The sequence below is a fragment of the Anas platyrhynchos genome, chromosome 5 (assembly GCF_047663525.1).
Source record: "Anas platyrhynchos isolate ZD024472 breed Pekin duck chromosome 5, IASCAAS_PekinDuck_T2T, whole genome shotgun sequence".
NCBI lineage: Eukaryota > Metazoa > Chordata > Aves > Anseriformes > Anatidae > Anas > Anas platyrhynchos.
In genome coordinates, this window is record NC_092591.1 from 3,553,458 (window position 1) to 3,566,298 (window position 12,841).

Below are 12,841 nucleotides of genomic sequence, written 5' to 3' on the forward strand. Positions count from 1 at the left end.
GATACGAGGGGCAGGGCTGCTCCAAAACCTGCTTTTAACCTTCAATATCCCAAGTGCTAAATTCACGCCGGCGCCTTGCCGCGGTCGCACCGCACCTGCTCGCCCGGCACGGTTGCATTTGCAGATTTTTAATCCCAAAGCTGCTGCCGATTTCACAGCCAGGATTCGTGGAGCAGAAAATAACCTTTCATCACCGAGGTGCACGAGAAGGACTTTTTAATTCTGCAGTCGCTGTTGCACAGCCGGATGCACGCACGCACAATCACCAATTAAACACTTCCCAATGAAGCCAAATTTTGGTGTAATGCGAAATAACGAAGGATCCTGGGCGGGTGGGATACCAGGAGGTTTACCAACACCTTACTTCATAGCACGATTTGGGTTGGAAGAGCCTTTTAAAGATCACCTGGGCCGACCTCCCTGCTCTCCAGCAGCCTGAGCGCTCCTTGGCAGGCTCCCCGCGAGCTTATGACTTACTCGCAGTAGTATACAAGACCCCGGTGTTACATAAACACCGCCTTCGCCTCGGTATTTTGGGATATCCCCCATTGAGGAGGGAGCCCTCCTCCTGTAAGCCAGGAGCCCGGGCAGGACCTTCGGCACGGAGGTGCCTCCTCCTCCCCTCCCTACAGTTGGCCAAGCCCCGCAGGGCTGAGATTTGGGTTGGGAATTATTAAAAAGAGTAGGTGGGCAGGGAAAACAGAGCCTCCTGTTCATTTTTAAATTATTTTTAAGTATTTTTAAGTATTTTTAAGTGTTACTTAATTATTTTAATTATTATTTAATTATTTTAAATTATTATTTAATTATTTTTTAGTTATAAGCAACGACCCGTAGAGCAGCAAATTCAAGTCCTCTGAGCACGACTCCTGCCTGTATCCATATGTGTAGGTACGAATATCCACACTGATATAAAATAAATCAGTATTATGATCAATATTTTGATATATTATGCATTATTTTGATATATTATGCACGTAAACCAGACAGGGGCGCATTTATATCATCTATGCACACAGAGATATCTGCATGTACATGGATGTTGTATCTCCACACACATATAAAACATATCTAGCTGTGTGTATATACAATAAATGTATATATAATAAATGCTATATATATATGTTATACTAAGAAAGTATATATTATTATTAAATGTTATATACTTAAGATACGGTGCAAGGACTGCAACCAACTCACAACCCGAGCACTTCCACTCCCCAAAGTGGCTTTTGTGCTTGGTAATCCACCGCGGAGAACAACTTTCAGGCTTTCCAAGGAGAAGAATGCTCTCATACAGATGCAAGAAGACAGATGAGAGTCAGATTTTGTGTGGTTTTTTGATTTTTTTTCAGCTTAACGTGCAATACACACCTCATTGAAAAAAAAAAACAGAAATGCAGACACCACCCATGGAACAGACGGCTCGAGAGGCAGCCGTGGGACTGGAGCACCTTTGGGCTCCAGCAGGAGCTGATAAGGTGCTCGCAAGCCACAGGGAGCGGCCGGAGGCTCTCCAGGCACTGCAGGGTTTTGGCCGTGACCCCATGGGGATGAAGAATTCCTGCGGAGGAACCCGGGGCCACGCGGTGCCGCCGGGTGAGCCGGCTGCAGGGGGTGTAAAAGGCACTGCCCGGCTGCTGCGCCGGGGGAAATAAGAGAAATGCTTCAAAGCATGCATACTTGGTGCACTTTATGGGCTGCTCCAGTGCACGGAGCAGGGCAGAGGCAGCAGGGGAGCAGGAATAAGAAGGGTTTGGCAGCCACGAGCCCTACTGGGGGTCAGCTCCAACCAGTGCCTTGGTCATGACGTTATTTGCTCAGTGTCTGTGCATGTCTAGATACCTGGAACCTCTCCATTAACCCATATAGCTATATTTATTTATTCATTTATTTTTTTACCCATTTTTATATATACCCATATATATATATTTTTACCCATATAAATATATACACAGCCATATATATATATATATATTTACTCATATATATGTATATACCCATATATAATATGGGTAAATGCAGAGATTTTAGGTATACAGACATGCACACTGTGCATATACATATATGGGAAATATATACATATATATGAGTAAATATATATATATGGGTAAATATATATATATGGGTAAATATATATATATGGGTAAATAAATAAATGAATAAATAAATATATATATATGGGTAAATTCAGGGATTCCAGGTATATAGACATGCACAGGCACTGTGCATATATATATACACCCATAGATATATTTATCCATGTATACATATATGGATATTTATCCATATATCCATTAAATGTTTATCTGGGTGTGTATATATACATACACCACATTCAGCCATCTCTACATCCATGCACACACATTAAATATAACTACAGATCCAGCTATGTACATGCCCATACCCTATAAATCTATGTACCCATATCGTTCCCTATGGGGTGGGACACGCCACCGCCGCGTCGCTGCTCGCGCTGACCTCTGAACACCCGGATTCCTCCCCACATGCCAAAGCCACTCCTTTTGAGACAATCATGGAAGAAATATGCACAAACGGAGCTGGTGCATTCATCTCGGGTCACACAGAAGTGCTGCTGGTTGCTGCTGGGTGACAGGGTCACCGTCCCGGGCACCATCTATTTGTCGGGACAGTTTTGAGGGTTTTGGGGTTTTAAATGAAATGGGGAATTTAAATGTAAGGAAAACATTTCTTGCATGAAAAATAGCTTGACTTGTTAAAAAAAAAAAAAAGAAAAAAAAAAAAAAGCTGTGTGAGATCCAGAACAGGCACATGCCCACACCTCGACGTGGCAGATGTTGACTGATGCACTGATGAGCTGGCCAAAATAATGCAGTTTTTGACCCTCCTGCTACCCAAAAGCTCAGCACCTCCTGGCGAAGCACCCACGAAATGTTGGGTTTCTCACTGCTCGGCCCTGTTTGGTGGCCCACAAAGAAAAAGGAGCTCTCTACCAACTGGTTTTCCAAAATCATGGGGCCAAAGCTCTGAGCCCTTGTCCCTGGCACACACCTGAGCCCCCACCAGCACCCCAAGGTGACCGCGCACAGCCCCGGCCAGCAGGACGACTGCCGGCGAGCGTGAAAGTTGCCTCTGCTCTAAAGTAAACTCTAGGAAGGAAGCTCTTTTCAGCGGTAATAGGATTACTCAGCCAGCACTTGGAAATTTAATTCATTAAGATGCCACGGCACTTGCGCTGCGAGCGCCCGGATCCCTCCTCCTCCGGCCCCGGCGGCAGCGATCTCCCTCGCTGCTCACCTGCAGCATTTGGGGCCATCCTACAAAAGGTATAAAGCACGGGCTGGCGGCCCCACAAGCTCTGAGCCGAGCGTATGGCACCTGCCCCCGAGGCAAACAACCCAGGGGGAACACCAGGAAGCCCCCCAGGAAAGCTCAGCGTGACCCCATCACTCCCAGGTACCCCGCACCAGGCGCACGTGCGTCCCGCAGGCTCCCTTAAATCCCCTACACCAGCAGCGGTTTGGATTGCTCATTTTTCTCAGGGAGGAAATTCAGGAAAGCAAGGATGGATTTTTACTTTTAAATATTTTTAACAGGGTCTTCACACCCTGATTTAGCAGAGTGCTCTCCCCTCCATGGCACCCCCCTCGCCAAGCACGCCACCCCCTCGCCAAGCTCGCCGCGGCGGACGGCACCACGAGAGCTGGAAGCAAACTCGATTAGGGTTTACATGATTCACCCAGCACGAAATAGGAAGCATCGCACGGAAACAGAGCAGCAGAGGAAGGAAGGAAAGAAAACCACTTCATCAGGGAGCCCTGCGGGGACACAAAGGGACAAGCACCCGGGGGGGGTGACGATGCCAGCGGTGCGCAATCCTGACTCAGCCCCCGAGGTGCAATTCGTGCCAGAAAGGCAGGAATGAAACCGTGCTTGCTACCCGAGCCAGGGGACCTTGCACGGGGCAGATAAAGGAGGGCTGAGCAGGCAGCCTCAATTTCCTGAGCTGTTTTTGAAGGCTCAGCCCCACTACGATGCTGAGCGCCGGTTTTTGGGTGATAACAGCTTCACCCCCTGCAAAGTGAGCTGTGCAACAGCCACAGCGCACGGCAAAACGCTGGAAAAAAAAACAGTTCTATTTATTATCATTATTTTTTATTTCTGCAGGAGTCACTGTGCCATTATTCACAATAATTTCTGCAGAAATATGTGTAATAACGTCTGCAGAAATATTACGGATAATCTGATCAATGGGAAAGGTTACGTTTCTTTTTATTTCCACGCTGCAGCCTCCTAAAGGGCTCCCAGCTCCTGAGCTCGTGGCTCCTGCTGGCCGCTGGGCGAGCCACCTGGAAGGCACAAAAGCCACCAGATCGCTCGCCCCGGGGCCTGGCTGCTCCCAGCAAAACTCTGCGTGTTACCAGCGAGGACGGGCAGCTCGGCGAGACAGCGACATCGCTCTTCCCAGGTGATTTTGGAGAGCGCAGACTTTCTAATTGAATTTGGAGCTTCGGCGATTACGGCTTCCAAAAGCACATCTATCTATCTGCAGGGAGGAGGGGGAAATAAAAGAACCCAAGCAGCGAGACAGCCTGGATAATTGGTTGGTCGGAGATTTGAAATGTAATAATTGGCAAGACGAAGTTCAGGTTGCCGTCTGGCTGTTTTGCAAGCTAAAAGCCAGCCAAGGTTGTAAAAAACGAAGGTTTACGCAACTGCTCGTGCGCCTGCAGCCCTCCGAATATCGCTCCGGACCCGCTGCCTGCTTTCAGCCCTATTTTCCAGGGAACTGGAGGGCTGCGGGGCGCTGGAGCCAGCTGAATCTGGAGAGAAGTCGTTTTCAGCAGCGCACTGCTCCCAGGCACGGGTTAATGTTTGAAGGGCCACGAGGTGCCACCTGCACTCGGACCTGCTGCAAACGTGCTGCAAACGGGGCGAATGCATGAGAAGCTGAGCTGCAGGGTTCCCTGGAACAAAGAAGAAGTTGGAAAAGCTTTCCTCTGGCTTGCCGAGCGCTTTCTTCCCCTTTCCCAGCAGCTCTCCCCCATGGAAGCTCCAGGCTGGTGAACCCAAACCAGAGTCCTGTGCAAGAACCAAGCCTGGCCAAGAAAATGAAGTTACTGCAATGTGGCTCACGTTCCTCATTTCCCCATCAAGCAGGAATTTGGGGATCTCGGTGTTTTTCCACGTTGTAACAAATAAAAACCCTGAAAGCCAGCAAGAACGCTCAGAGCTGAGTCCTGCCAGCTGAGACCTTTTGATTTTGCTCTTCTGCCCCTTCTAAGCCCTCAGCCACCATCTCAGAAGGAGAGGAAGAAATTCATCTCCTTCCCAGGTGGCCAAAGTGGGCATCTGAGCAGAACGAGACTTTTTCCCCCCAAAGCACGTCCAGGCTTGGACCTGGGATAAACTCGGTGTGCCAAGAGCTCGGTGAGCGCTGTAAATCTCCCTCCTTTGCCTCATCTGTACGAAAAGCCACCACCAAAAAATAAATCCCCCGAAGACACAAACCACGGGCGCGCAGCGGCTGTGCAATCGGCGATGTTGAAACGGCCGAAGTTTGCAGCGCAAACACTCCCTCTGCTCTTTCCCAACTTGGCAAACACTCCCCGCACCCAGAAGTTCATGTCGCTGCCCGCACACCTTTTCTCCCCTCCCATACCCAGAGAACAAGGGTTAGAAGCCGCTGTGGTCGCAGCTTGTGCTATGAATCCCCACGTGCATTTTGGCACGTGCCGTGCCGCGGAAAGCTGCTCTTGCAGGGGTGCCGGATGGCACGGCTGCATTTCGGGGCACGGATCCCCACCCTTTTTGTGCTGGGGCTTCAGGCACCAGCCATAATCCTTTCTGCCAGGCACCATCCCTTAAAAACTGTCCCGTTCCTCCACTCCAGCATCATTCCTTGCTCTTCGTCTGGCCCCACACGAGGCCCTGCTTTGCCAGGGCGCACGCTTCGAAGACAAGAAAAAAAAAAAACAAAAAACCAAAACAAAACAATGAAAACACACAACTAAAAGGGAAGTGTGCGAATGTGCCAGTGCTTTCATTCCAGCTCCATCCGACGTCAGCGTGTCGAGCAGCTCCCCTCGCCAGCTTCCCCCCGCGTTACGTCAAAGCGAAACCTGACAAAGTGTGGAGAGGAAGCGGCTGATTTGGGCTGGGTCTGAGCGGCGAACCCAACAATTTCCTGTCTGTGGTCGGACAAACCCTGGCACCGCAGGAACGCCGCCGCCGCTTCCCCTCCGACCGGGCTCCGTATTGCAAGGCTGGGCTCTTCCCAGCCTGATCTGGGGGTCTGGAAGGGGAAAAGCCCCCCCGGCATCCCCGGCACGGCGCGAGCCCGCGGGAATTTTCCGCCGCGGCCCCAGGTGGAGGACGGCTGCTTCTCCACGCGGGCTCCTTGCTTGCTTTTCCGCGCCGCTATTTGGACAAAGAACAAACACACGGGAGAGGAAATTACTGCAAAAATAGATTTTGTTTTGGTTTTGGCTCCCCAAGAGCCATCGCCACTCGGGGCAGAAACGCTGATCGCCGTGACGGCGGCTTGGAGCTGCGTGCGGCTTTTACCTACCCCCGCCCCGAATTCCTCCGCTCACTGGCAGCGCCGATGAATATTCCGCCCGTGCTAACAAAGAGGACATTATTTGAGCCACGATCCTGCGATTTTGTTGTGTGCCTACGTAGAAGCTTCCTGGAGTCAGACGCTGGATGCAAAGCGAGGAGCCTGCCCCGCGCGGAGCAACGCGTGCGGCCTCTGATTAACGGGCTGCCTGCATATCGCTCTGGCACGCCAGGAAAAATGTGTTACCCAAGGGAGGAGGATTCAGCATAGGTCAATAGCGAAGATATTAATCATGGAGAGATATGGAAAAGCAGAGCCAGCAGCTCCAGAGGTCTCCCTGAAGATGCTGCTGGAGCGGGAGCATCCCCACTGGGTACAGCCTGTTGCTGGAGCAGCTCCGTGCCAGCATCCCACCACGTCCCCTCCCATCACGTTCCCAGCTGCTGGGAAGCCCAGGATGACATTTTCCAGAAGGTGGCTGCTGCTGGGCACTCGAGGAGCACCCCCTGCCCAGCACGAGCTGCCCTTGGTGGTCACCACCACCACCACCACCACCACCACCACCACCATCACCTCCTCGCAAGCCTCCCGGCGCACTGCCCGGGACTCACAGCCCTCTGCAAACACCACGCACTTGAAAAGCAAGAGAGGGATGATTTGAGCACTGCTTTGGAAGCAGAATTTCCTCCTCGCCTCGACCGACAGCTGATGGCCAGACGAGCACCCGCAGCCCTCGCGGATGAAGATGCTCAGCTGGCATCCTCACGGCACGGCTGAGAAACGCCCCGGCCACGCTGCAGGCACCAGGCAAAAAGAGCGAGGCACCTGCAGGACGGCCCCACAGGCTCACCCTGCCTCGTGTCTGCAGAACAGCACGGTGCAGGCACTCTGTAATTTTTTTTACACAGCCTTGAGCAGTTTTACAGAGCCCGTTTCGAGGCCAACGATCTCCACGGCCGGTCTCACCAGGGCTCGGCGCATTTGTCAGCGCTGCAAAACCTCAGGCACCGAACTCGGAATCGATGCTGCTGCACTTCCTTGGCGTTTTATTCATGGCCCCGTAAGGGTTCCATTAAGGAAGAGCCCTTACGTGGCGAGCACGATGATTTTTCATTCACTCTTCCTACAGAGCGGGGCTGAAGTCACTGGCGAGATCGCTCGGGCAGAGCCCATTCGATTGGGAACAGAGCCCCCGGGGCTCCTGATGAATCCCAGACACATCTGCAGGCTGAAAGCAGCGGAAGAAAAAGCTGCGTGTGCTACGCCAACAGCAAAAAAAACACCCAAAATTTGCATGTGCCAGCTCCCCAGCCCCGGTGTTCAGGTGAGAGCCAGCCCTTTGTGGCGACGCACCTGGGGAACAGGACAGCAGAGGGGGCAGAGAGCCTGGCACAGACCCCCCAGGCCATCACCAGAGACCCACATTGCCAAAAAAAAACACAGACTTGGAGGCTGCCATCGCTGCTGTCAGGTGCTCTGTTGGGGCAGGGGCTCACTCTGCCATGGGTCCCGTGCCCACATCAAGCTGAGGGGTCCCTGGTGGTCCCCTCACGGCGCTGGGCAGCTTCGTCCCCAGGCTTTGGCATCCCACCAGTGCACATTTAGGTCACCTGTCTTCACCCATTCATCTGCCAGACCTTGTTTTTTCCCCCTCGTCTTTTACTCTATGGCACCCACCGAACGCCATCCCCCTTGTGCTGTGTATCCCAGAAAGCTCCTCCCAGGCCCGCTCCAAAAAAAAAAGCAAGTTTTTAGTCGGGTATGTTTAAAACAGCCCGGAGTTGACAACAACAATAACCTCTGCTCACTTCCTTCCTTCCTCCGCTCGCAGTGATTTTAAGCCGCGTTTTTTTTTGTTTGGAAGTCAATAGTGGCAGGATTCCTAAAAACCCCTGGGTGAGCACCACGGGTTTCCAGCACGGAGCCCTGCTCGCGATTTGGAACAGGTCGCTTCGTGCTCCAAACTTCACCAAACGCCTTCTGCAAAACTGGAAAACTCTACAGTGAAGCCAGCTCTTAAAACCTTATTAAGTATAAATATATAATAATAAAAATAATGATGATAATAACAATAATAATGACAATAATAATAACAATAATAATAACAATAATAATAACCCGGCCCAGTTTGGGATGCGCTGCACTTTACCATGGCATGGACAGGATTAATAGCACATTCCCTACCCTGTAACTGGGATTTTACCCCGTACCTTTATAGGTGACCAATTAAATCCTCCTGCTCTTGAAACCTCAGCATTTTTTGCCTATTTTTCAGAGGTCGGCCGTGCCAAACACAAGGGACATCTCAATTAACCAAGTGGCTTAATCCGGCAGGGTGATAAATAACAGGGAGCGAGCAGGTCACTGCAATTCACTTGAGTAACCAGATCCCTGCCTGCTGCTTGGGGTTTTTCCAATCTGCATTAGGGCTGGGTTTTAATTGTAAACTCCCCAAATTGCAGGCTCTGTGCTGGCAAGGGCTGAAGGCACAGGGGTCACTGATACCCGACGCTTAAAGCCACCACCCTACACCTCTGCCAGCACCCTACAGCAGGGCCAGTCTGCTCACGATCCCAAACGATGCCCTAAATTTCAGCAAAACTCCCCCAAATCACCTTGCCCTGCCCCACAAGCAGCAGGGAGCCCCCAGGAGCCTCATCCCAAAGGATGCAGCAGGCAAAGCCATGCCCACGGCACCGATCCCACATCCATCTGCCAGGGGGATCCCAGAGCTGCGGGAAACGTGGCTTTTAGGAAGTGTCCCTAGAACTTAGAGGGTGCAAAATATGACCTTTGGAAAACATTTTTTTAATGCTGGGAGCTGTTAAAAAAATTAAAGAGCAGCAGCGGGGAGGGAGGGATGGGTTGAAAGTGCAGGGAGAGGGGTCTGACACGGCGAAGATGCATCTGGAGGAGAAAGGGCGCAGGAGGGCGAGGGGACAGCATCCATCCTGCTCCCCAGGAACGACCCCAATCAAGTGGCTGGCTTCAGAGCAGAGCAATACAAATTATGAGGATGGAAACGAGGTGGAAGGGAGGTGACCACACGTGGGGAAGGCGAGGGGAGAGGGAAGGGGCACCCTGAGGGTCCGCGGGCCCCGCGCACCGCGACCGCCGCACGCACAGCTCCCGCGCGGGGCCGAGGGCCAGCATTCCTTCCCCATAATACAATGCCTAATTTAACGGGAGGAGAGGAGCCTGGCGAGCTCTTCGCGGGGGGACGCCTTGCGTCAGGAGCTAATTTAAGCCCTCGCTGGGCTTCGTCCCCCTGCACGCGCCGAGCCCCTGCGCGCCAGGCGTCCCCGCGGCACGACGTCAGCCACGAGCAGCAGGGCCCAGGGGGGCAGCACTTCTCCATCCGGGGGCCCATTTTTATCATTTCTAGAAAGCCCATGACATTTTTCTCTTTTTTTTTTTTTGTGCTTGCCCCAGCGCTTGGCCCAGCTTCGGCGGATCTTTCTGCAGCTCCAGCGTAAAACCAACAAAAATAAATGAGTTTTCTGAGTCAAGGCTGCCTCGCGCACGAGACCCTTTGATGCGAAGGTTTGCTTCCTTTTGAAGCGAGCACATTTATGTCTCTTGCTTCCTTTAGCTCCCGATAATTGATAAATCGGGAGGCCGAGCAGGGTGTAAGATGGTGTTTTTAAAGCCACGCTTCGCATGGAAGCAGGACCTGCAGGACCAGCAGCTGACAGCGCCGCTACTCCCACAGCCACAGGCATGCGCCGGCAACTCCAAATTAATATTTTATTTGAGCAATTACAGTAATCAGCCCGAACAACACTGCTGGGTAAACACAGGCAAGCCGTAAGGAGCCGATACAAAGAGGAGCCGCTACGAGGCTGTCCCCGGAGCGAGGGCTGGGGCCGGCACCAAGTGGCTTTTGGGGATGCCGGGCCGCGAAGGCGCCCACGGAGAGCGCACAAAAGCTCGTAGCCCGCCAGCCCCGCCGCCTTCAGATGCTGGTTTTCACATGCCCCAGACAAACGGGCTCTTTGTCCAGGTGCGAGCTCAAGGCCACCGGACACCGCGGGGCTCCCGGCCCCTTTTGTTGGCCCCAAAAGCCAGGCTGCCCCAAATCAGCTCAAAGGCGCTTTCCTCGCCCAAAGCGGCACCGCGCGTGGAGCAAGGCCAACTTTTCCAGTGCTGACCGTGCAAACGCACTGCCCCGTTCCGCCCCATGCTGGCTTTTCGAATTAAATCCTTTCTGTCAGCCGGAGAAGGCGCACTCGCACAAAACCCACCCATAAATGACGATGTCTCCCGGCCCCACGCAAAGTCCCCTTTTGCTCGAAGCAGCGGCCCCGGGGCGGAACGGGGCAGAGCGTGGGTGCCGCCGGGTACCCCTCGGGGCCCCAGGGGGCTGGGTGGTGCTCAGAGGGGAGAGGGGCACCCCGGGGTGCTCGGAGGGCTGGGATGGGGTGCTGGGACGTGGGGCAGGGTGCTGGGTGCTCAAGCAGAGGCTGGGACAGGGTGCTGGGTGCTGGGTGCTAGGTGTGGGCAGGGTACGGGGTGCTGGACATAGGCAGGGTGCTGGGCACTGGATACAGGCTGGGTGCTGGGTGCAGGATGGGTGCTGGAAATAGGCTGGGTGCCGGACATAGGGTGCTGGGGGCTGGATAGAGGCTGGGTGCTGGGTGCCAGATGCAAGCACGGTGCTGGGCACGGGGTGCTGGATATGGACAGGGTGCTGGGTGCTGGGCATGGGCAGGGTGCTGGGTGCTAAAGCACAGCAATGTGGCAGAGTCCTGGGAGCTAGGAAAGGGTGCTGGGGTGCTGGACATAGGGTGCTGGACACAGGCAGGGTGCTGGGTGCTAAAGCACAGCACTGTGGCAGAGCCCTGGGAGCTGGGGCAGGGTGTAGGGTGCCGGGACAGAGTGCTGGGGTGCTGGCCATGGGGTGCTGGCCATACACAGGGCGTCGGGTGCTGGGTGCCAGACACAGGCAGGGTGCCGGACACAGGGTGCTGGGCATGGGCAGGGTGCTGGGTGCTTAAGCACAGCCCTGGGAGCTGGGGCAGGGTGCTGGGGTGCTGGCCATGGGGTGCTGGGCACAGACAGGGTGCTGGGTGCTGGGTGCAAGCAGGGTGCTGGGTGCTAAAGCACAGCACTGTGCCAAAGTCCTGGGAGCTGGGGCAGGGTGCTGGGTGCCAGGACAGGGTGCTGGGAGCTGGGGCAGGGTGCTGGGTGCCGGGACAAGGACTCACCCAGCTTCTCGACGAGGCGCAGCATGACGCCGCCGATGTGGATCTCGCCGGTGACCCGCAGGGTGACATCGCGGCCCAGGTCGGTGACATGGACGCTCAGCTCCCACGTCCCATCCGCGTAGCAGCCGTCCGGCATGCGGATCCCGTCCAGCGCCATGGCCACGGCCTCCTGCGCCGCCAGCCAGCCCCGCTCAGCACCGCTCGGCTCGGCTCGGAGCGGCTGGGAGCGAGCTGCAGGGGGGGCGCACGGAGGGGATGGGGAAAGGGGAGGGGGGGGGACGCCGAGCCGCTGCCTGCGGGGCCGCACGGGAGAAGGGGCGGGCAGCAGGAGGAGGAGGAGGAGGAGGAGGAGGAGGAGGAGGAGGAGGAGTTGGAGGGGGATAATAATTAAAGGAAAAACGCGCCCCGCGCTGTCGGGCCCCTTGGCCTTTTATGGAAGCGAAGGACGGAGCGCAACGGAGCGCAAGGGGGGCCCCGCTCCAACATCCGGGACTCGGCACGGCTCGGAGCGGCTCGGATCGGCACGGCACGGCATGGCATGGCACGGCACGGCTCCAAACGGCACGGCACGGCATGGCAAAACATGGCACAGCACGGCAAAACATGGCACAACATGGCACAGCATGGCACAGCATGGCACAACGTGGCACAGCGTGGCACAGCGTGGCACAGCATGGCAAAACATGGCACAGCATGGCAAAACATGGCACAGCATGGCACGACATGGCACGACATGGCACAGCATAGCACTTAATAGCACAGCATGGCACAGCATGGCACGTCACTTAATGGCACAGCACGGCACAGCATGGCACGACATGGCACAGCATGGCACAACATGGCACAGCATGGCACGGCTCAGCACAGGATGCTCAGCACGCCCCTCCAAGCACACACACCCCCTAACACCGGGGTATCCCCACTTTTCTAAGCCCCCAGCCCCGCAGCACAGCCAGCCAGCCCCGAAACGCCTCGCCCCGTGCCGAGCTGTACCTGGGCATCGCCGCCTTCGGCCCGCGCTGTGCCCGCCGCCGCGCTGCCTCCCTCCATCCTCAGCATCTGCGAGCCTCAGGGATGGGAGCTGTGGGTA

General features: G+C 54.7%; 1 protein-coding gene across 6 annotated transcripts in view; it reads right to left on the minus strand.

The window, feature by feature from the left end:
* Nucleotides 1-12,841, minus strand: part of FERMT2 (FERM domain containing kindlin 2) — a 43,795-nt gene extending 30,954 nt beyond the window's left edge. For 2 of the 6 annotated variants that reach the window (XM_038179754.2, XM_038179753.2), the window contains exons 1-2: nt 12,745-12,840; nt 11,752-11,920 (exon numbers count right to left, since the gene is read on the minus strand). In XM_038179754.2, coding sequence (XP_038035682.1) covers nt 11,752-11,920; nt 12,745-12,810 — 235 coding nt within the window. In that variant the 5' untranslated portion in view covers nt 12,811-12,840. Of the gene's footprint in view, nt 1-11,751; nt 12,080-12,744 lie in introns of those variants that run through there. The other 4 variants (XM_038179752.2, XM_038179755.2, XM_072038091.1 and 1 more) reach the window with 4 other exon arrangements.